Source organism: Bufo gargarizans, chromosome 2 (assembly GCF_014858855.1).
Source record: "Bufo gargarizans isolate SCDJY-AF-19 chromosome 2, ASM1485885v1, whole genome shotgun sequence".
Classification (NCBI taxonomy): Eukaryota; Metazoa; Chordata; class Amphibia; order Anura; family Bufonidae; genus Bufo; species Bufo gargarizans.
Window position 1 is genome coordinate 150531887 of NC_058081.1, and position 27990 is coordinate 150559876.

The window sequence follows — 27990 nt, forward strand, 5'->3', positions numbered from 1 at the left end:
CAGTGTGCACATGATCCCACTATGATTACATCATTCATTCTTCCTATGCTATGACATTACTGTATACATTATTCCGGTATTACATCAGGGTGCGCATTAGTCCACTATTAATACATTATTCTCCCTGTGCATTAGAGAAACCAATCATACATTTTTCTGAACTTTCTGCTGAAACTGATCATGCTAGATTGGGGCCCGATCCAGGTTTTGCTGTAGGGGCCCCTGGTTATTTTTATGCCCCATTATTCATGTGTTTACTGTACTTAAAAACTTCAACAGAACATCCATCATGCATTTGGACATGCGGATTTGCAGATTTAATTTTTTTGCACTGTGCCCTCAGCCTCAGACATCTGTTGTTGATTTCCATCTGATTTAACTCAGCAACGTTTTTGTCAAAATCAGCATAGAAATGTATTTCAAAATTGCATACCGTATTTTTCACCATCACATCCTTACTTGCTAGGACAGGAGGGTCTAGCATTTCATGCCCTTCCCATCCATTGTATGAAAAGATGACAGCGTAACCAGGGATGTAAAAGGGATGCTAAAGTCTTATGGGCCCTGGTGCCAAAGTTCAGTTTGGGGCCCCTTCCCCACCCCATGCAGGTTCTCTTCATGCCAGCTGACCATGGCCTGCGCAGAACTTTCAACTCCATTGCTAGCATTGTTCAGTCTAAGCCTTTTCTAGCTGTTCAGTTTGGGACCTGGGTGCTACAGTATAGAACAGCAACAAATACATATAAATGCCCAGCACACTAATAAGATACAAAGTTGTCAGAGATACGAGGTCACATATTATCTACACAAATAGCTTTTAAACAACATCTAGATTTGTGCAGTGAAGGTTATTGTATGTATCCCTGGTGGTCTAGGGCAAAGAAGGGGATTATTACAATACTAGTGAAATGCCGATTAAACCCAATGGCCTAAAGGAATGAGCAGAGCACAGCAAAGAAGTCTGCAAAATGCCTTAAGAAGAACAGCTTGAAAGATGCATTCAAAGTAGAAGTTAATCGAGCAACTGAGTAGGAACAGACAGTTCACAAGACTGGCGCTAGACAACAGCTAGTTACAATACTCAAGCACTGTTTTTATCTCCAATGTCAGTATAACTAGGTGCTTTGGGGCCAGTGGCCTGCTTGCTCATAGCGGCGGGCACTTGATCTACTTGCTCTAGACCCATACACTTCAAAGCGGCTCACAGTGGCTCTCCTCGCGACCCAGACTAAGCTCAGTGCATCTCCAAACTGACATGGGAAAAAGTTAAAAGGCGCCCAGCCCCAGCGAAATTAAGAGTTTTTCTGCTAGTCAGGCTCCAACGATTCGGGCCTAGGCAGAGCCACGCTGCCAGAGTGCTCTCCTACATCCTATACTGCCACGCCGGCGGCCTCGCCGAACACCTTCATTGGCACCATAAGGTCGGAGCAGGAAGGGCAACCTGACACTCACATCACTGAGGATATTAGGAATGCAATGTTAGAAACACTGCGTTCCTCTATGAAAGAAGACATGATGGGATTGCTGAGGGACCTCAAAAGGGATATTCAAAGTATTGGAGACCGCACAGTGCATTTAGAAACCATGATGCGAAATTCGCCATTTCTTATAGACGCCCATGAGGCCATGGAGGAAGACATTGCCAAACTCACAGCTAAATTGCATGATTTGGAGGATCGGCACCGCCGTAATAATATCAGAGTATGCGGGGTCCCGCAAACTGTGGAGACACCTGACCTAGAACCCCTGCTTAAGGATCTCCTCAAAGCAGCATTGCCAACGACCACTGGCAGGGACTTGATTATTGATCGTATCCACAGGCTCCCGAAACCACAAGGTCTGAATGCGTCCCTACCTCGTGACGTAATAGCAAGGATTCATTTCTAGACGATCAAGGATTCATTTCTCCGAGCCCTAAGGCAAGACCCAATGCAGAATGGTCCAGGAACCCTACAGTATTTGTCTCCTTAGACGCCGAAAAAGCGTTTGATAGGGTCCACTGGGGGTTCCTGGATCAAGTGTTACAGAAATTTGGGTTAAAAGGGCACATATTAACAGCTGTCTCCGGCTTCTACTCCAAACCTTCTGCCAGGGTCCTGGCCTCATGGTTTCTATCCGAGGCTTTCCCAATCACGAACGGCACAAGGCAAGGGTGCCCAGTGCCCATTGCCCCCCCTTTCTTTCTTTCACCCTGGTTATGGAACCGCTGGCGGAATTACTCTGCACTTGCTCGGATATCTCGGGTATTCCAGTAGGCGAGCACTCCCGTATTATTGGACTCTACGCAGATGATGTCATTCTGACATTAACTGACCCTTTCAGATCTCTAGAGGCAGCATCTAAGATCATAACTCAATATTCCTCTCTTATTATACGCTCAATGTCACTAAAACAAATGTGTTACCTATTAATGTCCCAGACAAGCTTAGAGATAGCATTCGGAAACAGATAGCATTCGGAAACAATTTCCAATATAATTGGGCTGAGAAGTCACTGTCTTATCTAGGAATAGAGCTGACACACTCTCTGTTAAAGAGTTGGTTACATCTAATTTGAGAAATGTAAGAATGGAATTGCAAAGGGACTATGCTAAATATGCACTGGTGCAGCTATCCTGGATTGCAAAAATAAACACAGTAAAAATGCTAATCTTACTGAAAATACTGTATAAATTCCAGTGTATCCCCCTTAAAGTATAACTGTCATTTTTTAAAAAAAAATTTAGTATTGGATTGTGGTGATTTATATCACCTTGGTGGCCCTATTTCAACTTTTCACTGTGTATTCAATTACCCCTTAATTCCACAGTTTTGTTCCCTGTACTGCCTTCTTTTACCTGTGCTTAAAATAGGGTTGCTAGGCATGGTCCGTCTATCTGTTGAAGGACGGAGCACAGCAGCGTGCAGGCTCACATTCCTGACAGCCAGGGACTGTAAGTAAATGATTAAAGCCAGGTCCTCCCCAGCAGCTGATAACAGTGCCTGGGCTGTGTGCACTTCTCCCTGTCCCTGCGCTTGGCAGACGCTCCCTCACTCAGCAGAATGGGACAATGCAGAGCTGAAGCAGCGCAGACCAGGGAAGGGTGATCTGCCATCTGCTCAGTGTATAAATGAAAGCAACATGTGGTAAGAGTATGTACTTGCTTGCGAAATTGCGCATTTTTTAACTGAACGCATCCGCACCTAATCCGCTCATGCTTGTCTGCAAGGGGCCTACTGTAACTGAAGTGATCAGCCACTTCCTTTCCACGATTCCCCCACAGGTATTTCTGAGCAGAGCTGAGCCACTCAATGGGCTATTTACAGCTGACACCCCACAACGCTCTAATCTATCTATTTGGTACTCCACCCTAGTTACGGCTGACACTGAGGTAAAACAGCCATTCATGCTAAAATGGGAAGCGGAACTGGGGAAAGAATTCCTGTTGTCTTCATGGCAAGCTGCTTTATATTGGTCTATGAAGTGTTCTCGGTGTATTAACCATATGGAACAGAATAGGAAAATTCTACCCAGATGGTACTTGACCCCGAACTGGCTATCCCACATCATTCCCAATTATTCCCCTTTGTGTTGGAGGGGTTGTGGGGTACTAGGCACCCCAACTCATTTGTGGTGGCACTGCACGACAGTCAAAAACTTATACCATTATTGGAGAGGTTACAGATATCATTAATCCCGGAACTAACCATTCTCTGCATGGGTCTAGCAGAGATCCCATACTGCGCTCGCTGGATTGTGGCACATATCCTCAATTCCTCAAAAAAGGTGAAAGCCCGCCGCTGGAAATAGGCACAACCCCCCTCAACAAAGGAGGTAGTACAATTGGTAAATTTCCATATGCACTGTGAACTGTCTTTGCTCCTACAATGCAATCCAGGATAGTTACACATAATCGTTGGCTATTGTGCCTGACTAGAATCTATGCCACACCATTACCGCCAAGTGTTAATTAAAGCATAGAGGATATGCAGCTACTGCATGACATGTGACACCCCACTGCTGGTGTTCCCGAAGGGCTGTGTATGCCTAAACTCGATCAGTGACGATATATGTACTCAGGAACTACTGTGCTCGGTATACTATGTTTTGTTTTCATCCCTTTGTTATTTGCTGATTGCTTTTTTTATGATGTATACTTATGTTTTTGGAAAAAATAAAAATAAACCTTCAATAAAAATCTATTGAAACTATAACTAGGTGCTTTGGACAGGGGGCTTATTTCAGTATCCCTGGTAGTTAATGCTGTACACCTGGGGTTCAGTGGTTGCTCATCTCCTGGGCTCCTGTGTTGCTTGGGCCATAGCTTCCTGTTGCCTCCCTGCATGTATCTCTATGATCGGAGGACAGTGCAGCTATAACTGACTGGCTGCATAGTTCGGTCTATATACCATTTAAAAAGGTCAGTTTGGACCAACTCATCTGGTTTTCTTAGTCTCGTGTATAAATGAAGAAAAGAAGTGGAACACATTACTTTTGTGTGCCATGGAATTTTATCTAGTGTGGTGAGGGGGACTTGTGAGCTTGCCTGGTTTAGGGACCCTGTTGCAATTGCGACTACTATGACTCCTGTAGCTATACCACTGGGCATAATCACCTGCTAGGTTGTACCACATAGTTGCCAAGTTTGCTGAAACTGTGGAAGGGATCCTTCTTTTGATATCAGATGCTTGGGCTTCTTCTGTGTTATACATTTAGGTCCATAAATATTGGGACATCGACACAAATCTAACATTTTTGCTCTATACACCACCACAACACAATGGATTTGAAATGAACCAAACAAGATGTGCTTTAATTTGAGGGTATTTACATCCAAATCAGGTGAACGGTGTAGGAATTACAACAGTTTGCATATGTGCCTCCCACTTGTTGAGGCACCAAAAGTAATCGGACAGAATAATAATCATAAATCAAACTTTCACTTTTTAATACTTGGTTGCAAATCCTTTGCAGTCAATTACAGCCTGAAGTCTGGACCGCATAGACCTCACCAGACACTGGGTTTCATCCCTGGTGATGCTCTGCCAGACCTCTACTGCAACTGTCTTCAGTTCCTGCTTATTCTTGGGGCATTTTCCCTTCAGTTTTGTCTTCAAGTGAAATGCATGCTCAATCGGATTCAGGTCAGGTGATTGACTTGGCCATTGCATAACATTCCACTTCTTTCCCTTAAAAAACTCTTTGGTTGCTTTTGCGGTATGCTTTGGGTCATTGTCCATCTGCACTGTGAAGCGCCGTCCAATGAGTTCTGAAGCATTTGGCTGAATATGAGCAGATAATGTTGTCGAAACACTTCAGAATTCATCCTGCTGCGTTGTCACATGATCAATAAATACAAGTGAACCAGTTCCATTGGCAGCCATACATGCCCACGCCATGACACTACCACCACCATGCTTCACTGATGAGGTGGTACGCTTAGGATCATGAGCAGTTCCTTTCCTTCTTGATACTCTTCTCTTCCCATCACTCTGGTATAAGTTGATCTTGGTCTCATCTGTCCATAGGGTGTTGTTCCAGAACTGTGAAGGCTTTTTTAGATGTTGTTTGGCAAACTCTAATCTGGCCTTCCTGTTTTTGAGGCTCACCAATGGTTTATCTTGTCGGTTGAACCCTCTGTATTCACTCTGGTGAAGTCTTGTCTTGATTGTTGACTTTGATACACATACACCTACCGTACCTCCTGAAGAGTGTTCTTGATCTGGCCAACTGTTGTGAAGGGTGTTTTCTTCACCAGGGAAAGAATTCTTCGGTCATCCACCACAGTTGTTTTCCGTGGTCTTCAGGGTCTTTTGGTGTTGCTGAGCTCACTGGTGCGTTCCTTCTTTTAAAGAATGTTCCAAACAGTTGTTTTGGCCACGCCTAATGTTTTTGCTATCTCTCTGTTGGGTTTGTTGTGTTTTTTCAGCCTAATGATGGCTTTCTTCACTGATAGTGACAGCTCTTTGGATCTCATCTTGAGAGTTGACAGCAACAGATTCCAAATGGAAATAGCACAGTTGAAATGAACTCTGGACCTTTTATCTGCTCATTGTAATTGGGACAATGAGGGAATAACAAACACCTGGCCATGGAACAGCTGAGAAGCCATTTGTCCCATTACTTTTGGTCCCTTAACAAGTGGGAGGCACATAAGCAAACTGTTGTAATTCCTACACCGTTCACCTGATTTGGATGTAAATACCCTCAAATTAAAGCTGACAGTCTGCAGTTAAAGCACATCTTGTTTGTTTCATTTCAAATCAATTGTGGTGGTGTATAGAGCCAAAAATGTTACAATTGTGTTGATGTCCCAATACTTATGGACCTGGCTGTATATGCCTTTGACAGTTTATTTTTTATTTTTTACGGAGCCGGTGACTTCTCTTATCAGTAATAAGCTTGTGAAGTCAACTCATGCATTTCTTAGATTTTTATTTGCTGTAATAGCTCAAGGCAGAAATTTTGTGCATGCTCATAATGCAACCTTTATACAAGTGTATAGTCAGGTTATGATTAGTCTATGACCTTTCCAGCAGCGAAAATGATACAGATTAAACATAAGCCGTGAAAAATTCTTATAATCCATTAAAAGGTTTGGAAAAATAGAAAAAAAAAATCCAAAATAAGGAACTAAGGAAACCTTGTTGGCCTGCTGCTTATGAGCCTTGTTTTAAGATGTTACTATAGCAACCAAGAATGACTGTGGGACACCCGCCTACGCACTGTGAATAAAGGGCTATATATGGGGGGGGGAGAGAATCATATACTAGTATCTGTAAATAACACCATGCACCTTAAAATATTTATATCCCTTTTTTCCATGATTACCATGTCATGTTATAATGCTGCGGGTCATCTGAATTTCTCATAGGCTGTGTAAAGATTCCTACTAGCTACAGTATGAGCACGCATACAGTTGGATAAGATTTATGTTCAGGGTATATTTCCACCTGCATAGACAGAGCCAGTTTTATACAGGTGCATAATGGAAACAGGACTTAAAGTCTATGTACACCATTGGGAACAATTTTTTTTATTATTGCATTGTACTTATTTTGAGCTAAAAATCATCTTTTCAATAGTTTTTTATTAAAAATATGAAATGCGTTTTTCTGTACATAGCTGAGATGTTCTAGTAGCAGCCTCTGGATCTTCCCTCTTTTCCATCAGTTTAGGAGCTGACGGGCTCCTTATCTCTGCTCTCTGACATTATAAACACTCATTATAGCTCCGTTCTGATCTTACTGATAAGAATGTGGCTTGAATAAGTGTTTATGACCATTTAGTAATTAAGAGATAAGGGTTATTAGATGGCACAAAGTGAAAGTACCAGTCACACAGTTAGTAAAACAGTTAACCCTTTGTGACGGAACGGCTCAATATTTTTAATTGAAAATCCGATTTTTTTGCCAAAAATGAGTAAACTGCAATCATAAATAAAAATTTGCTTCCGAAGGTGTACATAGCCTTTTTTAAAAATTATCATATTCACCTTGTGGCTATCCTGACCTGACCTAGTCAAAGATCCCTTTACACCTTTCGCTCCTCATCTGCGTAGAGATCTGCTATATGAGATGCTATGTATTCTCTTAAATTGGACATTATGGATTAATTGATCACCATACACCTATACTGTACAGTAGTCCTCAGGGCCCACCTGCTGGTCATGATTTGAGAAGATCCCACAGAATGAATACCTGTGATAACTTCTGATGCATGGACACTAATTATATCACCTGCTTAATACTATGGAAATCTGGAAAATGTGACCGGCAGGTGGCCCCTGAGGACTGGAGGTGAGGACCAGTGCTCTACTTTATTCGATACTTAGCATTTAATGTGGAGGCCCAGGCCGGTTTTAGACATAATGTGGCCCTGGACAAAATCTAAAGTGGGGCACCAAATTTTATAATAAGGTACAAAGAACACCGTTGCGTTATGTCGATTCCTGCTTTCCCTCACAGATTTACACCCCACAAAGCTCCTCACATTGTTCTTCACCCTCATGACCCCAGAATATGCCACATGCCCCCTCCCTTCCCAGCAATGAGTTCCCCTTACTCACGGCATCCGAAATTGTTAAAAACCAAAATCGTGGGATTCCTCTTCAAGCGCGCTTTTCCCCAGTGGAGTTTGGGGAAAGCACCCTTTTTTTTAATAAATAAGCCACAGTCTGTACTAGGCTTCCAGGCTCATTGTTAGTATATCCCAGTTCAGACCACTAGATGGCAGCACTGAACTGTGATATAATGATTTCTATACAGACTAATGGAGCAATTTACATCTGATGATTGTAAATTGTGGTCCACTTGGGGGACTTAACAAAAAGTAAAAAAAATATATATATATAAATATAATATATATATAAAAAAATTGGAAATTAAAATCACCCCCATTCCCCAAAATAAAAATAAAAAATAGCATTATGGGCATCGCCACATGTGAAAACACCCATACTATTAAAATATTTAAAAAGTTAGCCCATATGGTAAATAGCATAACAGAAAAAAAAAAGGCCGATTCGCGTTTTTTTTCATCACTTTATCTCCCAAGAACATTGAATAAAAAGTGATCAGGATACACACCCCAAAATGGTCTTGTCAAAAACGACAGATCGTCCCACAAAAAATGAGCCCCCACACATCTCCGTAGACATAATTATAAAAAAAATTATGAGGGTCATAATATTGCGATTAAAAAGCTTAGCTTGCTGCAGTGAGCGAGCCTATAGAAGTCCTGAGCGGGGGTGCAACAAAAAATACTGATTACACAAGTTAAAAAGGTTGATGTGGGTTAATACGGGTGTCTTTTGATCATATTTTACGTTTTGCTCCATTTTTTTCTCAATAAAATCAAACTTTTTACTCGTGGGTACACCCCGTGTTTTGGGCAGATCCGTCATGGATCTGCAAAAACTGATCCGTTACAGTAATACAACCGCATGCATCTGTCATGAATGGATCCGTTTGTATTATCTGTAAGGCTACTTTCACACTCGCGTTTGGTGTTGATCTGTCATGGATCTGCACAGACTGATCCGTTCAGATAATACAACCGCATGCATCCGTCATGAATGGATCCGTTTGTATTATCTGTAAGGCTACTTTCACACTCGCGTTTGGTGTTGATCTGTCATGGATCTGCACAGACTGATCCGTTCAGATAATACAACCGTCTGCATCCATTGAGAAAGGATCAGTTTGTATTATTTTTAACATAGCCAAGATGGATCCGTCTTGAACACTATCGAAAGTCAATGGAGGACGGATCCGTTTTCTATTATGCCAGATTGTGTCATAGAAAATTGATCCATCCCCTTTGACTTACATTGTGTGTCAGGATGGATTTGTTTGCCTCCGCATCGTCAGATGGACACCAAAACGCTGCAAGCAGTGTTTTGGTGTCCACCTCCAAAGCGGAATGGAGACGGAACGGAGGCAAACTGATGCATTATGAGCGGATCCTTATCCATTCAGAATGCATTAGGGCAAAACTGATCCGTTTTGGACCGCTTGTGAGAGCCCTGAACGGATCTCACAAATGGAAAGCCAAAACGCCAGAGTGAAAGTAGCCTAACATAGCCAAGACTGATCTGTCATGAACTCGATTGAAAGTCAATGGATGACTGTTCCGTTTTCTATTGTGCCAGATTGTGTGTCCCCCATTGTACCAAGACGGATCAGTTTGGCTCAGTTTCGTCAAGCGGACGGCAAAACACTGCAAGCAGCGTTTTGGTGTCCACCTCCAGAGCGGAACGGAGGCAAACTGATGCATTCTGAGCGGATCTTTTTCCATTCAGAATGCATTAGGGCAAAACTGATCTGTTTTGGACCGCTTGTGAGAGCCCTGAACGGATTTCGCAAACGGAAAGCCAAAACTCGAGTGTGAAAGTAGCCTTCTTATTTAGCCTCTATTTTTTTAATGTTTCTGTGGGGATTCAAACTCACAATCGTCTACATTGAAAGCAAGAACGCTAACCACTAGGCTATAGAGCTCAATGCTGTCATTGCTGAAAAACCTCATAGAAGTTTCTCTTGTATGGAAAACCTCATAGAAGCTTCTCTTGTATGGAAAACCTCATAGAAGTTTATCTTGTATTATACAAGAGAAACTTCTATGAGGTGTTTCAGCAATGACTTAGCATTGAGCTCTATAGCCCAGTGGTTAAGGTTCTTGCCTTTTAATGTAGATGTTTTTGAGTTTAAATTCCCACAGAAACACTTCAAAAATAAAGTTTAAATTAGACTTGTACACACAGGGTGTCCCCAAGCATAGTGATCATGTATGAGAATACCCCTTTTATGTTCATAACACTGACTCCATGGGATTCAGGGCAAGGACTCCTAAGCCGGGAAATTCCCCACTCTGGAGTCCTGAGGATCTGCCAGGACTGAGGCAGGGGGCCCCTTAGAGGATTGAGGCCCTTGGCAATTGCTCAGTTTGCCCTGGCCCTGGTGGAGGCACAGTGATGTTTTTTCTTAGATTCATCTGAAATCTGTGAGTATTTACGGTCACATGCTGGGTTCTAAAGGTTTTTATCAGATGGTAGCACAGGGAGTGCCTAGGACTCTGTAATATAGAATCTGTTCTGAACACATTTGAATCTAATTGTGAACTGTAATATCTTTTCATACCTGAGAATTCCACTCATTTTTGTAGGTGGTTTCATTGTTCATGTTCCAAACAGATGTGATTAGTAGGTACACGGCGACATTTTTTCCTTATTAATGAAAGGTTATTGTCGTGGAGGAGTTTTTCTTCTTTGAATATGAAAGCTTCCTGATTAATATGCATAAATGCATGAGAAGACTGGTGAATATGCACCATTAAATCTATGCCATTCTCATCTTGTTTCACTTAAATCTTTCATGGCCTGTGGCATGCTGTTCTTTTATGTAAATAGCAGAACATGCTCCTCCATGCTGCTATAATACTTCAGACAATGGGGGTCATTTATCAAAGAGCTACATTTTTTCTTTAGAAGTCCCTGAGAATGCACCTAAATTTATGATGAGGCACATCCTCCAGTAGTCTGTGCGCCTACATTGAAAATTTCTCCAGTCCCTGACTGGAGTCGTTTTCAGTCGTCTTTTTTTTTTATAACTGTATTTTTTTTTCCTTCAAAATACAATACAAAAGTGTGGTCTGATTCGTACAAAAACAGCAAAACACACAGTGATATTATTAGATGAGAAGCATGGGGTATACCATTAGGGATGGATGAAAATACCCATAAAGCATACATTCAAGGTTATACAGAGATCTGCAAAGTCATATAAAAGAATAAGGTTGCAACTAAATGAATATCTGATTTGTTCTTCAACCAAAATAATTACTTAGTAGCCTATTTTAAGGTTTTACCTAGCTAACAAATGGTGTCCCCACAGTGTCATCCTGCTGCCACACCCAATACTGTGCCATTTGTGGCCCCTAATGCCCCAGGTACTATACTGCTGAAAAAATAGTGACCCCCAGTAGACATAATTGGGGTCATTTATCAAACTGGTGTAAAGTAGACCTGGATTTCTAAAAGAGCTGTCATATATGAAAGGTGGAATCTGATTGGCTGCTATGGGCAACTAAGCCAGTTCTACTTTACACCAGTTTGATCAATTACCCCAAATGTCCCTATAGTGTCTACAGCAGCTATAATGTCCCCTAGAGTTCCACGAGTAATAATACCACCCTCTATTGTGCTCCAGGTAATAATCCCTGTATAGTGTCCCCCAGAAATAATAGAACTGCCCCTACAGTGCCTCCCCAATAGCAACCCCCCCACGCTGCCCCATATAGTGATTTCCCCCACACTGCCCCTCCATAGTAATCCCCCCATAGTAATTTTCCACCCCACACAGTAATTTCCCCCACACTGCCCACAAACAGTAATTTCCCCCACACTTCCCCATATAGTAATTTCCCCCACACTGCCCCCATACAGTAGTTTCCCCCACACTGCCCCATACAGTAATTACCTCCATACAGTAGTTTCCCCCACACTGTCCCCACACAGTAGTTTCCACCACATTGCCTCATATAGTAATTTTCCCCCCACATAGTAATCCCTCCCATAATAATTTGCCCCCACATAGTAATCCCTCCCATAATAATTTGCCCCCACATAGTAATCCCTCCCATAATAATTTGCCCCCACATAGTAATCCCTCCCATAATAATTTGGCCCCCACATAGTAATCCCTCCTATAACAGTGTCTCACCATATATTTTTCCCCCACATGTCCTCCTGTGTGTGTGTGTGTGTGTGTGTGTGTGTGTCCCATGTCCCCCAAAGTTGGCACACAATTTATAAAAAAAAAAATAAAGGCTAAATATTCACCTGCACTTGCCCGCAGAGGAAGGCGCGCACACTTCCCTGTGCTGCTGAGTTCCGGGCACAGGTGCGCGCGATAACGTCATCACGCACGCCTGCGCCGGGTATTCACTACCGCATAGGCCTCAGGCCTACTAGGCCTGAAGCCTATGGTGGTGATCGGCGGCGGGGCAGGGAACTATGCGCTCCCGTGCTCCACCGCAGTATGTGGGCGTCAGCGCTCCAGCAATGAGCGTTTTCATCTGTATTGATGGAAGCGCTCATTGCTTCTGGCACGCCACTGATCATACCGCAAACAGGAAGCTAATAAATGGTTATTATAAGATGTATTTATATATATATATATATATATATATATATATATTCAAGGAAAAATCAACGCAGCACTCTTCTTGTAAAAAAACGCAATGTCTTTATTCACACATGTGACACAAAAATAGGCAACGTTTCAATCCCCTTCTGGGATCCTTCTCAAGCCAAGTGCACAGACCAACAAGATGCTGGCATCTAAATACATATCCAACTTTTCAATACATGTGTACAACATCAATTAATCAAGTGATTACAATTAGTGACAGCTGATACAAAATCAAAGTAAAAAGCCTATGGTCAAAGGCGAGACGCTTGCACCTGATAACCTCTAAAGTGAGTGCTGCTGGATTTCATATTATATATATATATATATATATATAAGAATGAAGAGTAAGCATGTAGGTGAAAAGAAGGTGGACTACAACAGGACATGACACAAGCGGAGGGACAAACAGGGAGGGTAATAGTGTGATCTCTAGAGGCATGTACAAGAATAATGATCCCACAATTGCCAGATGCGATAGAACCGGTCAACCTGGTTATTCATAATGGCTGTGAGGTGTTCCAATGTTCTAATGTCCATAACCTTAGTGATGAGATCAAGTTGTGAGTGCTATAGTCTTCTTCCAAAAGCTAGCAGCCATCAAAATATGTGATATCAATGCCAAAGAGTGTTTTCTCTGAGGTGTAGGGGGCATGTTAAGTAGGTAAAAGAAAGGGTCTAAAGGAAACCTAGTGTCCAGGAGTTGGTAGAAGATACCCTGAACCATTCTCCAAAAAGGGCAAATCAATGGCCATTCCAAAAAGAAATGTATAGGAGATCCCAGTCCTGTTCCGCACCTCCAGAACCTGAGACATTGGGGTTGAGAAGCCTCAACAGTTGTGGGGTATAGTACCAAAACATCAATATCTTATACAAGTTCTCTCCATGAGAGACACGAGTAGAAGTCAAGGTGGCTCTCCTCCAAATAAGTTTCCATTCTTCAGGTGAGATTACACGGTCCAAAATGGTATCCTATTTGGTCATATAGGAGTTGCGTACAGGAATGGAGAGATCTCAGAAATGAGTCCCTTGGTCGAATCCGAAAGTTTGCACACTTTCTCAAATGAGGTTGGGATAGAGACCTGTGGGGATTTAAATATACTGTTGAGGAAGTGTTGTATTTGTAGGTACTGATAGCTAGTGGAGTCTGGGAGCTGGAAGGTAGATCTAAGAGCATCAAATGGTAAGAGCCGCAGGGTTCTGTGGTCTGTTATGTCTGCAAAGCGGTATAACTTGTTAGAGAACCATGGTCTAAAAAAGGAAGGGAGCATATTCAGTCGTCTTTTATGCCCGTTTCTAGGCGTAAATGTTTTTGAATGTGCCAGGGCCAGTGGCTCGGACCCAGGACCCCAACTCTTCAGTGCCGAGGACGTTGTAGAAATTCCCTTGCAACAAACTTTTGTCACACAGACATTTAAAAAGTTGTAAAATTGGGTCTTGCAACTTTTTTACTTCAAAAACTACAGTAGCCTTGTTAGTAAATGACCCCAAATATGTTTTTGATCTTTGGTCATAATATCTGATTATAAACTTGTTCTAGTAATTAGTATATCTAGTAAAACAAAAAAAGGGAAACATCACATACTTGTCACGAGGGTGTCAAGAACCACGCCTGACTCCGTTATACCCGGGGTCAGGAAGTCGCAGCGGTTGGCTGCGCACTCTATGTAGTAAGATGGGGCTGTTTCCTTATGGTAGCTTTCTGGGTTTGCTTTGCAACCCTTTTTGGCTCACTCAGGGATCCGTAGCTCCTTCTCCTCAGCTGTTCCTTGTCCAGCACTCCCAACCTCCTTATATTCCCCTCTCCCACTTCTTTGGTTGCCAGATATAGAGCTTCCTGCCTGGACTTCTATACTGACCCACTGGAGCTGTATTGCTGCGTTCCCTGGTTGTTGTTCCAGAACCATACCCTCCGGATCCCTGTTGGGCCTTGGTGGTCTGCTGTTGTCGCCCACCTGGGATTATATGTTTGTCTGTATTGTCTGTCCTCTCCTTGGTGTTTTCCTTTTAGTGTCAGTGGTGCGGACTAGTGATCCCACCGCCCAGTTCACTACCTAGGGCTCATCTTAGGGAAAGCCAGGCTTTAGGCACGTGTTCGGCGTACGGGTGAGGAACCCGTCTAGGGACGTCAGGGCAGTCAGATGCCAGCCGCAAGGTGAGTCAGGGGTCACCACCTTTCCCTCTCCCTTGGGCAGGGCCTTCCCTTTTCCCTCCCTTTGCGTGACGCCGGTCATTACAATACTGGCTCTTGTCATTAGGATGCTGCTTGAGAAAAGTTCCAGTAAGAGGACTTGATAATTAAAGAACTTTTGAATCACATTTTTTGTAGTGCCGTGGAATATTTTTTTATTTTAGTAAGAAAAGGGCTATGAGAAGCTGGTTGGGAAACATCACATACTGGCTCTTGTCATTAGGTCATTTATACCATCATGGCAGAACACTGTATAGGAGAGTATAATTTCTTTCTAATTCAGCTTCACTGAAGGATTTGGTTACAGTTGCAGTGTAAGAGACACTCAGAGTTTATTACAGTTTTACTGCTGTAGAAAGTTGCACATTTTTGCACATGCCCTTTTTGTAAAAGAAAAGTGAGTTCTTTCGTCCTTTTATGCTGCATTAGGGTACTTTCACACTAGCGGCATGGACCTCCGGCAGGCTGTTCTGGCGGGTGAATAGCCTGTCGGATCCGTGCTGCCGCTAGTGCACGTGTGCCCCCGGACTACCGCTCCGGCCCCATTGACTATAATGGGGGCGGAGCGGAGTTCCGGCGGCAGCGCCCGCCGAGAGGCCCCCGGACTAAAAGTACGACACGTCGTACTTTTATTCCGGCAGCCTCTCAGTGAGCGCTGCCTCCGCAACTCCGCCCTGCCCCCATTACAGTCAATGGGGCCAGGACGGTAGTCCGGGGGCACATATGCCCCAGCGGCAGGACGGATCATTCGCCTGAACAGCCTGCCAGAGGTCAGTGCCGCTAGTGTGAAACTAGCCTTAGCCTAACAGATTTAAGATGACTTCCCCAGTTTTCTGGAGCAAGCACCGTTAACCTGAAATCTGCACCATCTCTAAGTGTATAATGGGCATCTATCAGCAGATTTGTACCTATGAAACTGTCTGACCTGTTTCATGTGCACTTGGCAGATAAGGCATCTGTGTTGATCCCATATTCATATGTGTCCACATTGCTGAGAAAAATGAAGTTTTAATATATGCAGATGAGCCTGCAACAGGGGCGTTTCCATTACACCTAGAGGCTATGCTCTCTCTGCAACTACTGCGCCCTCTGCACTTTGATTGACAGGGCCAGACAGAGAAAACATCATCACACCTGGTCCTGACTTCTCCTAGTCAATGTAAGTGCGGAGGACACAGCAGCTGCAGAGAGAGCCAAGTCACATAGGGCTCGCTGGCTCGGCTATTTTTGGCAGCCCCATAGAAATTAGTGTAGGGCGCCCGCGTATCCCTCTGTGACTTTCGAGGCTCCATTTACCAGATAGGTGCGGGTCCCCCAGGTGGGACCCGCTCCTATCAGACAATGGGGGTATATCCTAGCGATATGCCCCCATTTTCTGAGATGGCTTTTCCCCTTTAAAGGGGGTTTCCAGGTTCATAGCTGAACCTGGATATAACTTCTTCTTTACTCATTTACTATGTATGAGTGGAGTGCTCCCCTTTGCCTTGTGCTGCACTGCGCAGGGTGAGGTCTTTTTGTTTACAGCCCAGGGCAGCACTGCAGTCCGCCCATTTGTGACGGTGACGTCACATGGGTCACTGCTAGGCGAAGTCTCCTCCTAGCATAGTGAGGACAAGCCCAGACCTTCACCTGAAACAAACAGACCTTGACCTGTGCAGTGCAGCGCAAGCCAAGGGGGAGTATCACAGCAAGGAAATACTCTGATGCTCCACTCATACATAGTAAATGAGTAAAGAAGAGGTTATATCCAGGTTCAGTTCTGATTGATTTTGGTCTTATGTTTAAATACGCTTCATTTGATAAACCTTATTTAGTCCAAGTTCACACATTGCGGGTTTGTAGTAAAAGAAACACACACCAAATCTTCAAGTAAATCTACAATACACTTTTCAGTTGCAGAATTACTTGCACATTTAAACTCCATTGAAAGAAATAGAAGATATATATGGTGTAAAGGAAACCTGACTTAGTTTCCCATAGCAACCAATCAGATTCCACCTTTCATTTTCCAAAGGAGCTCTGAAAAATAAAAGGTGGAATCTGATTGGTTGCAATGTGCACCTAAACCAGTTTTCCTTGACACCAGCTTTGATAAATCATCAGTTGCCAACGACCCCGAATTTGCACGGACTGTCCATAATTTGTGATCCCAACAAATTCAGGCTATTCTGGGTATTTGGTGGTTCTTATGTAAACCCTGCCTATAAGTGGGTGGTCCCTGCTAGTTCTTGCATTCCAGAGGCAGGGCTTAAGTTCCCCCGAAATTACCGACAAGAATGTTGGCAAGTATGCACTCACAACCTTATCTCCTTGTGAACATATCTAATCACTGTAATGTTGGGGACATCTTGTGTTCGTACTGGACAAGTCTAATTATGTCACCCTCTCCTGTAGGGTGATAACTAATGACAATTTCAAATTAGTACATTCATTTGCAGAATAACCATTATGTCTAATATTTTGTACATAGAAAAATCTAGGTAGTCCCAGCGGTCATTTTATCTGAATTGATTCCAATGTGCTATTTTATGGTTTAGAATTTGCTGGATCAGAATTGTTTCCCCACTTCTGTTATATATTTAGTGACGATCACAGCTGATCACTGTGCTGTTGGGATCTTCAGAAAACCCATAACTTGCTGGGATTTCCCGAAGCATACACTATTTAATAGTTCTGCCCCCCTCATCTTCAGCTTGGTCTCCAGATTTTTCGGAATCTGCCAAATCAGAAGTCTGACTCTTGTTCCGTACTTATTAACACGGCTTCATAAAACAACATGAAAGCCTGCAAATCCTTTTGTAATTCCCATCATTTTTAGTGCTTATATTCTGACAGGCAAGGATTTCTCTTCTGGAAGATGCCCTACTCTGAAAACAAATCACATAGTTCTTGAAGGAAAAATTTAAAACTACAATTCTATTCTGGGTACAGTTTATTCTATATTCATCTGCATTCCTTCTTGACATTAACCATTTCTGCACCTGAGGTTCATATATATTTGGTTCCATAATATTTTAATCACTCCCTTAAAGTTACTTTCCATTTAGAGGTTCCATTTCAGACATGCAAACATGCTATCAGAAGAACATCACATTGACACCTCAATTCAGTATGCAATACCAGACATGCCTCAAGGACAAACAGCTGGTCTGGAAAAACAGCTTTTCTAGAACTGGACATCTCCTATACGTTTTTGTTTGAGTAAAATATCTGCTCTTATTTGGAGGAGCACAGGAACAGAGGAGTGGGTTGCTTCTTCTGCCACACTAGACAATGAGGAACCCAGGTGGTTTCCCACCATGAAGTGCCTGATATCAGTCTGGGTCTTTTAAAGGATAACTTTCATATTTTCATTAAAAAAAATAAAAATCTATTTTAGCATATGTTACTGCTGCAGCAGCTTTATGCATAAAGCAATCTTTAGTTTCTTCAATTACCACTGTCTTCCTTGAGTTTTCCCCTTAGTTACGGCTGTTTTGAATCCTACATTATGAGGATCTTCTCAAGATGGTTCCTCTGCCAGTTCTCTGAGGCCAAAACTGCATTCCCTCAGGTCGCATACAGACTTGCTGTAGCCAGTAGCTATCAGCCAGCCAATCAGATTGGATTACTGAGAGACACGCCTCCTCACTCTGAAGCCTAATGCAGTCATGCAGTGTGAAGGACCACCCCTCTGTCTTCCTAGCCGGAGACAGATGAGCCATAGCAACATTTTTTTTAAGGGAGCAGTGGAAAGGGACAGAGGACATTAATGAAAGCTGTTATTATAAGGTAATTACAGATCTTTTGGCAATCATTGACAGACTAACTCAGGTATACATGCCTAGCTCTAATAAACAAGCAAATAAATAAAAATATGACAGTTATCCTTTAAGTGCATTTGCCTTCTCTTTGTTCTCCTCTGTGTGTGAAAATACTGCACTGTTACAAGGGGGCTAGTTTCACTCTCACGATAAGAACTCATCCACCATCCACTGGATAAGGAACAAGTATCTGATCCACCGAGGTCCATCCGCTGTGTCCCCTGGTGATCAGGAGAATGGAGTTCATGTGCGCCACAAAGAATAGGGCGTTGGCCAAGCATGCCTGCTGCTGTCCTATTCATTCTCTGTGGGACTGCCATAGATAGCATTGTTCAGTGCTCAGCTCTGTCCAGCAGTCCCATAGAAAATGTATGAGTGGCAGTGCGCATACTTGACCACCATTCCATTCTTTCAGGTGCACAGGACCTCCATTTTCATGATCATTGTGGAATCTAGCTATTGGACCTCCACAGACAAGATGCCTTCCCCCTATCCTGTGGATGGGAGATAAGTTAATATTATGCCACAACCTTTTTGAGCTGAACCCAGACATATCCCCATCTTCACCTCTCTGGCCCCCCTGATATGAGCATCGGAGCATTTTTATTGTCCAATGCTCTCCCTTGCCGTGTGCTGGATTGTGCAGGGAAAGGTTTTTGTTTTGTTTACAATAGCACACTGCTAGACGGAGGCTTCCACCCAGCAGTGTATTTGGTGACGTCACTGGCTCTGATGGGTGGGCTTTAGCAATGCCCTGGCCATTTTACAGGCTAGGACAGCGCTAAAGCCCACCCATTAGTGCTGGTGACATCACCAGGCTCACTGCTGGGCGGAAGCCTCCACCTAACAGTCCCTTTTGAGAGCCCGGTACATCACCGGATCTCCTAAAAATGCCTTTTCCCTACGCGATTCAGCGCAGGGCAAAGGAGAGCATGAAATGCTTTAATGCTCAAATCAGGGGGGGAAAAGCACCGGCCTATGTGAGCTCCCCCAGTCCTCGCCACCAGAGAGGCCGGCGCTTTTTCCTATAGTGTGCAAACACAGCCACTGCTGCTAGATTGCAGGGTGTAAACCTAGAACACCTTCCCATTTATATAAAATATAACTTTTAATGGTATCTTAAAAAACATAAGCTCAAATTAAGCTCAGACCCCATGGGTCAAGACAACACAGATACAAATGGAATACTTATTATCTCAGAACAACAGATAGCTGTTGAATTATTCCAAGGTTACTCACGGTTTGATGATATAGCCCGATGTTAATTATTTGAAGTTTGCAGGGGACTCTCTACAGAAAAGGACATGGTGAGGATATCTATTTATGAACTTTCCAGGAAAACGATGATTAGGAGCCAAAATGGGAAACAGATAATAAACACCTATTTTTCCCTATGCGTCCCTCCCTAGACCTCAGCCCAGGGACACCCCTTAATGGTAGGGGTTCTCTGTCCTCGTACCTAGTCTATGTACCCCTGTAAATCCCTACTTTAATTAAAAGGGGCATATATGGCTACATTAACCTGCTGAATACATAAATAGGTATACCACTAAAGAACAAAACCAATAAATATTGGTAGGTATATAAACCAAACAAATATCCTGATGCAGCGTTTCCCCAGTCAATAAATATCAAGACCGGTTCGTCAGGGGATCATATATACTTAGCTTAAGTCTCATGGTAGAGACTCTCACTCGGTGCCCCTCAATCAGGACCCTCTGGGAGACTAGAGCCGGGATGCAGGCTTTTGGGATGTCAGGGCTTTACAGGGGTATATAGACTAGGTACGAGGACAGGGAACCCCTACCATTAAGGGGTGTCCCTGGGCTGAGATCTAGGGAGGGACGCATAGGGAAAAATAGGTGTTTATTATCTGTTTCCCATTTTGGCTCCTATGCATCGTTTCCCTGGAGTGTTCATAAATAGATGTCCTCACCACGTCCTTTTCTGTAGAGAGTCCCCTGCAAACTTCAAATAATTAACATCGGGCTATATCATCAAACCGTGAGTAACCTCAGAATAATTCAAAAGCTATCTGTTGTTCTGAGATACTAAGTATTCCATTTGTATCTGTGTTGTCTTGACCCATGGGGTCTGAGCTTGATTTGAGCTTATGTTTTTGTAAGATACCATTAAAAGCTATATGTTATATAAATGGGAAGGTGTTCTAGGTTTACATTTTATTTATACTCCCTCATATGTCTATATACCGCCGAGGCGGTTTGGTTTCGATGGATTGCAGGGTGGTTGTAACCATGGAAACGAGCAGTGTATAATTTGATGGAAAAATGAATCCAGACAGCAAAGGAACCAATATGGACAATCACAATACATTAGTAGGTGGCTTTTATTTACTTTCTGTACATGATAAATGCCACTTGCTGAAGTGACAAAACCCCTTTAAGTAGATAATTTAAAGGTTCAAACTGATGGAGAGGTGTTTTATTTTCAACCTGTGTAACCAAGTGTGGATTCAAGGAATTATCCAACTAATAAAGTAAAAAAGAAAATACCTGGAGTAATGCCACCCATCTGCAGCTCTTGTCTCTTCCCTTTCAGTGGGTGGGTATCAACTTGCTTTATGTGGCCATCAAGCACCTGCATCTCCTAAGAGTGTATTGCACTGTGCCCTTGTTAGCCACTAATAAAATATGGTCCTCTACACGTAGCCTTACCAAGTCCACAAACAAATAGCACTATTGTATGTAATGCCCCTTCCCATTGTCCTTCCCTGTCTAGAGAGGGATATAGCTATATATGTTATGACTATAGAAGTAGGGATGAATGAAAGATCTCTGGATTCTACACTGTGAAATCATTACATCAGAACTGAGAGGAGGAAGGGAGCTGGAAAGCCACTGAGCACTGTCCCACTACTGAGTGCCACGGGAGAAACAGCAGAGGGTACAACCAGAGGGGAAAATATAATGTACTAAAAATGTTGTATTACTAGATTTATTGTAATAATACTTGAAATGCCCTACCATTGCATACTAATACTTTTTTTATGATGTTCCCTTAATTATCTGTGTCTTTCAGTTAATATTAATCTTTTATATTTATACTGTCATTGGTAATTTGTGTTGTCCTTTGTGGGTGATTTCACATAACTGTTTGTCCTTTCAGGAATCGGGTCGGGAAACTCCATCATCTACTCGAGCATCCAGTGTGAACGGGACAGATGATGAAAAGGCTTGCCATGGCACCCCTCCTGACTCCGAGCTGAAGACTGAAAATGATAAACTGAAAACTGCCCTAGCACAAAGGTAAAATACATCTAATGGCTTTGTGTTTTTTTTGTTAACAATATCTTAATAAATTTCAGAATGCCCATTGTTTTCCCTGCAACGATTTTTCCCATGTGATAATTATAACCGTGTAAGTTCCCAAAACATGGCACCATCTGTTGCCATTGTGCCAGCAACATACCAGTGTCCATAAAATAGTGACAACCATAGCACTGTCCATTAAAAGTGCCAGCTTCATTGCATATTAAAGGAGTTTGCTTTCTAGGATCTGGATATTGATGACCTATGCTCAGGATAGATCATTAATATCAGATCGGTGAGGGTCCCACACCCTGCTCAGCTGTTCCCTGCAGCCTCTGGAACTGGAACTAACACCGTCAATGGAACAGGAAGCACAGCTCTGTTCAAAGTGTAGCAGCCGCACCTGGTTAACGTGGCTCAGCTCTCATTCACTTCTATTGGAGCTGAGCTGCAGTAACTAGGTATGGCCACTACACTTTCATGGAGCTGTGCTTCCTATTCCATTGACCGTTCTAGTTCCAGCTGATCGGTGGGGGGAGGGGGGAACCCTCTTTGATCTGATATTAATGAATCTTCTTGAGGATAGGTCATCAATATCAGGGGCCTGGAAACCCCCTTAAACATTGAGTGTGTCATTTCCTGGTGCCAGTGCCAGCTGTGTTAATACAACTTCCAGTAATCTGATTCCAAATGCTCTTTACAGCACTCTTTACAACCTTTTGCTGTTGTTAATAGTTGGGCGTCTCCTCCCACACACCCACCTAGCACCATAGGCTCACTACCCTCCTGTGTGAACCTACTGCCTGTACAACGTGCTGCCCTGGGCCCTATCCCGTCCCAGGTTTAGTGGAATGCCGAGTGGTGTAGAGCGGCCCTTAATAGTCTCTGTGTCATGGTGCTCCTACCTGGATACAGCAGGGCACCAGGCTTAGGCTCCGAAGAAAATAAAAGGCAATTGTTGAGTTAGGGGATGAAGAATAACTTGAATCCAGACCTTGATAAACTTTAACAGCAGCTTTACTTTGGTAAGCTTGATTCCAGACAATATTCAGACTTTTCTTACATTCAGGCTTTCTCTTGGTCCCATCAGGCTTTGGCATAAATTGGCAGGCAAACTCTGTAACTGTGCTTTCTCTCTTTCACTGCTGGGCTGACAGGCCTGCTTAATAACTCTGCTTTCTTTCTCTCTGCTGTGCTAAACTCTGCTTGGGTCTGGTTACTGGACTTTCCGTTGGTTTTGGTATCCTTTTAATTGGGGTGCCTTCGGCTGTTGTCCCCCTCTTGACACTCAGTAAATTAGCATGGAGTCTGGGTGCTCTACAAGCTACTTCCCTTTGGTGGCTCCTACTACAGCCGAAGAACAATTTCCTCTGGCTGCTACTTCTTTCAGGTCTTCTCAACTCCAATATGGAATAATCTAGAACTGCCACCCCTCCCTTCTGGTAGGAAGCAGGACTGGCCTATTTCTGCCCAAAGGGGGCAGAATTTAATGGTGAGTTCTGGATAGCTCTACCATATACGCTGCCACCTGCTGGTGAACCAGGCATAATACGTGAACATAACAGTAACATAGAAAGATTAGCAATGCACAATGTGAAGCGCCTGAAAAATATATATAAAGAACACATTAATGTTACCATTAGAGACAGTAGCGGAGTGCAGAAATAGTAATACCACTCCAGGGTATTACACCTGATCATCTATTAACCTACAAGCTGGTCTTCTTTTTAGTACGTTACTACCAATTAAAGGTAATTTTGTTCCCGACACAGTCAAAATTTAGTTTTTCATCTGACTTTGGTTATAAATAGGATAGTATTGCATTATTTTGAGCACTGAGTTATTGTCACTTAAATCTTAGAGGGACATTTATCCAGAGGGCAAAATGCATTATGGGTTTATCCCATGGGCTGTAGCATGAGAAACGTTTCCTTGGAAAGTCGCAGTAAATTAAGGTGACATTGCTCACATATGAGGAAGAACAGAAAAGCCGTAAGGAATCATTTATTCTTGGCACTGAAAAAAACATTGTCTTAGGCTGTCTTGCTCTAGGAATCGGATACTCTTCCGCTAAAGAAATCTTTATTAAATTGTTGACATTTGCAAGAGAAAACATTATCGCCTTGCCGTTACTAGAATATCCTGCTCGGGGGTCCTCATGGAAATATCCAGAGAATGTATTTCAATTGCCTTATTATTTTGCGGTAGTTTATTCATATCGTGTTGTGAATATTTGATGCCATGATCCTGCATTTCATAAAAAACAGCTGAGATCTGCCTACTTTTATATTCACAGAAAATCTAAAGACTCACACGTTCTTTCCATCTGTATTCAAATGCATTGTACGGTTCTCCGTATATGAAGTCTGTAAAGCTGTATTATCCCTTGACTTGGCTTTTTTTTTTTAAGATTTAGTACAGAAGATGCTACATGATCTGCAGAATCTGATAACTCGATTAGATCTAGGAGTCAGTACATTTTAGGCCTGTATTACACCAACAGATTATCTGACCAATATCTGTCCAATCAGACCAATAGTTGGCGTGTATAACAAGAGATCTGTGTGTGTAAACGGCCATCTGACCAATGATTGGTCAGAAAATCTGTCAGGTCATCTGTTGGCGTAATACAGGCCTTAGAGTCCCCATTACACAGCGCAAATCACAATCAGATTGCAGCTAGTTGCCATACCATTACCGTTTTACCATTAGATAGTCCACAGATCCATACAAGTCAATAGGGCTGCTAACACATCCTTTTGTTTTAATGCATCCATGTGCCCGATGCAAGAATCACCTTCCATATTGTATTCTGGTCCGTTTTTGTGAAAGTGAGAAGAAAATGGAATTCACATGGTAGACCTCTGTGTGCTGATCCATTATTTGTGTCTGGAAAATCGTATGAATGAGGTCTAAGACTAGTGCAACTGGCGGCAGTCTTGATTGCAGTGCTCAGATTGGGGGCCATTTTCACCTGCATCCTCAAGACATGAATAAAGTTGAAACTTACGGCAGATCAAATAGGCTTTGTGCCCTGTCATTATGTAGTCTGATGTCACTGCACTGGATCACTTGTAAAATAATGGTCGTGTTGGCAGCGGATTAATCAGGTCTCCATCAGGCGTAGCTCGAGGAACAACGGGGTTTTATTCAGAAAAAAACAGCAAAACATTTGAACATGACTTTCGGTAAAATCAGAATCTCAGCACATCTGCTTCTGGCTTTCTTCTCTCTCAGCTCTCTGTACATGTGCAGCAAGTCTCTGCCCCTTCCTGCATTTTTTTTTAGCAGAACTTTATTAACAATTTTTCGCCCCATAAGATCCGCCCCCCCCCCTCCCCTTTATGGAAGCACTGTAGGGCTGCGCACAGCATGAGGGCACACTGTGATCTCACGCTGTGCCCGTCGTTTCACAGCACAGCCGGCGGCAGGAGGAGTGCTGGAGGCGAGGAGCGGCGTTTTGTTTTTTGTTTTATGTGTTCTGTGGCTGATGAGTGGCATGGGGGCTGAAATATGGCTATGGGGGCAGATATGAGGGTTTAAAAATGGCAATGGGGGCTGAAATATGGCAATGGGGCTGATATGGGGGTTGATGAGAGGCATGGGGGTTGATATGGGGGCTGATGAGAGGCATAGGGGTCTTATCTGAGGTCTGATTGGGGGTCATTCACATTGGGGTCTGAGCTGAGGTCTCATTAAGGGTCTAATCTGAGGTCTTATTAACTTAGGGGGTCTGATTGGGTCTGTCATCTGAGATCTGATTAACATTGGGGGTCTGATTGCTGGTCTGACCTGAGGTCTAATGAAATTTTTTTTTTTTCTTATTGTCCTTCTCTAAAACCTAGGTGTGTCTTATGGGCCGGTGCGTCTTATAGGGCGAAAAATAAGGTAACACTGTCTGGAAACAGGCAATCACATGATGTAGTTGCTGCAGTACACAGAACAATAAGTATTATTCCAACAGGATGGCACTCTGGTATTATTTAGGGAGGTGCTCAGTGGTAGCAATACATATAGATAAAGTAATTACGGCAGCTCAGAACTACCTTAGATTTCTGTCTTCATTTATGCCAGAAAACTGGCGTAAATGAAGATAAATTTGTAGCTGTCTAGCCATGCCCCCTTCAATGCCATGGCCACGCCCCCTTCAGCGCCATTATCGCACCCCCTTTTAGAAAACTGGCGAGGACAATTAAGAAGGGGAGATGCAATTTTTTTTTTTAAGTCTCAGTTAAAATGTCGCACCTGCCACTTTTGAACACCACTTTTCAGACGTAAAAGGGCAGCTAAATCTCCCCCTATGACTTTTTTGGGGAAAAAAGGAGTTATTTTTACTGTGTTGCATGATTAAAATGTTGGGCGAAAGTGGAATCATGGGCACAATATGGTGCAAAAACTGCGTGGCACAATTATTTTTGGAGTCACTATCTATCTGGCACTATTGTTCTTGGGATTATTTTTTTCTACAGTTATGACTTTCTTTCTCTATTTCTCTGTTTCTTTCTTTTTTTCTCTGTCTTTTTTTATTTATTTTTTTAAACATTATTTATTGGGTCAGTCAAGATACAGCATATAAGTAATGGGTATCTTGCATTCAGAAACATTTGACCAATCATAGACCCCTGTACAATCATTGACCAATTTTGAAATACAGTAACAACCCCTTCCCACCCCCCATGCTCTTGTGCTCCACAATCGGCACAGTACAGAAAGAAATTCCAAGCAACCAGAAAGTAATTGCAATATTACAGGGAACCATCGGCAATTTCCTTTCATGGCACCATTATTTCTTAAGTACTGTAATTGGGGGACAATGTGGAACAGGCCCAGAATTGAGGGTGGCAGCAGAATGGGGAGTTTAGATGAGTTAGGAAAAGATAGGGACGGTCCTGGTCAGTAAATCCTGCAGACACAAGTCTTGGCCTGAAGAACTCTACATGGCGGTAGCCGGTATGGGCCAGTAAACAACTCAAATCAGAGAAGACCTCACATGTGAGTCAATGAGGTCTTTATGCAGTGGTTTTTAGTCAATAACAGTATGGTGGTGGTGGTATTCATTCACTGGGTGGTGGTTTTATGTGGTCATGGTATTAGCCTTGTCTACTGGTATCATAGGTATTATGGCTCTCTATATAGTGCATTTTATCCAGTAACATTATGGAGGTAACATTGAATCACTGCATGGTGCTGATGTTTGGTCCTGGTATAGTGGTAATCTTTGATAACTATATATGTATATAAATGACTTTTATGCATGTCTGTGCAGAGACCAGGGAGAATACATTGTATACTTTGGGCTTGTTCCCAACTTTATAAAAACCCAGCAACACTGAAAGCGCTCCTGGTGATGTAGATCTCTTTACACCACCTTCTGAATGTGACTGTGTAAGACAAAACAGCATACTTACCAACGTTTAGATCATGGCATCCAAAATCCCACCCCTGGGGACGCCTCTACTCTGGAAATGCCCACTTATGGAAGAAGATATTGTTAGTTCCACCCATTTTTGCTCAGGATAGCCCGAACTTGCCCTGACTGTCTCTGAAAATCAGGGACAGTCCCTACAAATTCAGGAAAGTTGGCAACTATGAAATAGCAACAGCTACAGTTGTGTACTAGCAACCTGGAGAATCATCAGATGTGTACGGCAGTCTACAACATGCACTCTCTGAGGCATTCTACATCGGGGATCAGCAACCTACGGCACTCCAGCTGCTTTCAAACTACAACTCCCAACATGCAAACATGCTCAGCTGTTCCCACAGCTCCCATAGAAGTGAACGGAGCATTCTGGGAGTTGTGGTTTCAGAACATCTTGAGTGCCAGAGGTTGCTGACCCCTGGTCTTTATCATACAAGAAATAGGAGAATGCTTGGAACTTAAAGGGATAGGATATGTCATACATTTCCGATAGGTACGAGTCCTACTCCCATGGGCGGATTGGCCATAGACCTTACAGGGAAATTTCCCGGTGGGCCAATGCCCAAGGGGCCGCCTGAGCCCTCCACACCTCCGGCCAGTGGACGTTTATGGGGATGTATTTTGTGCTGATGGGGGCAGT

At 43.0% G+C, this 27990-nt stretch overlaps 1 protein-coding gene across 1 annotated transcript in view; it reads left to right on the forward strand.

Annotated features, from left to right (window-relative positions):
• HOMER2 (homer scaffold protein 2) overlaps positions 1 to 27990 on the forward strand; it is a 198942-nt gene that overhangs the window by 140712 nt on the left and 30240 nt on the right. Inside the window, exon 5 of the mRNA XM_044283260.1 lies at positions 21786 to 21925. Within this exon, the coding sequence (XP_044139195.1) occupies positions 21786 to 21925 (140 nt within the window). The remainder of the gene's footprint in view (positions 1 to 21785; positions 21926 to 27990) is intronic.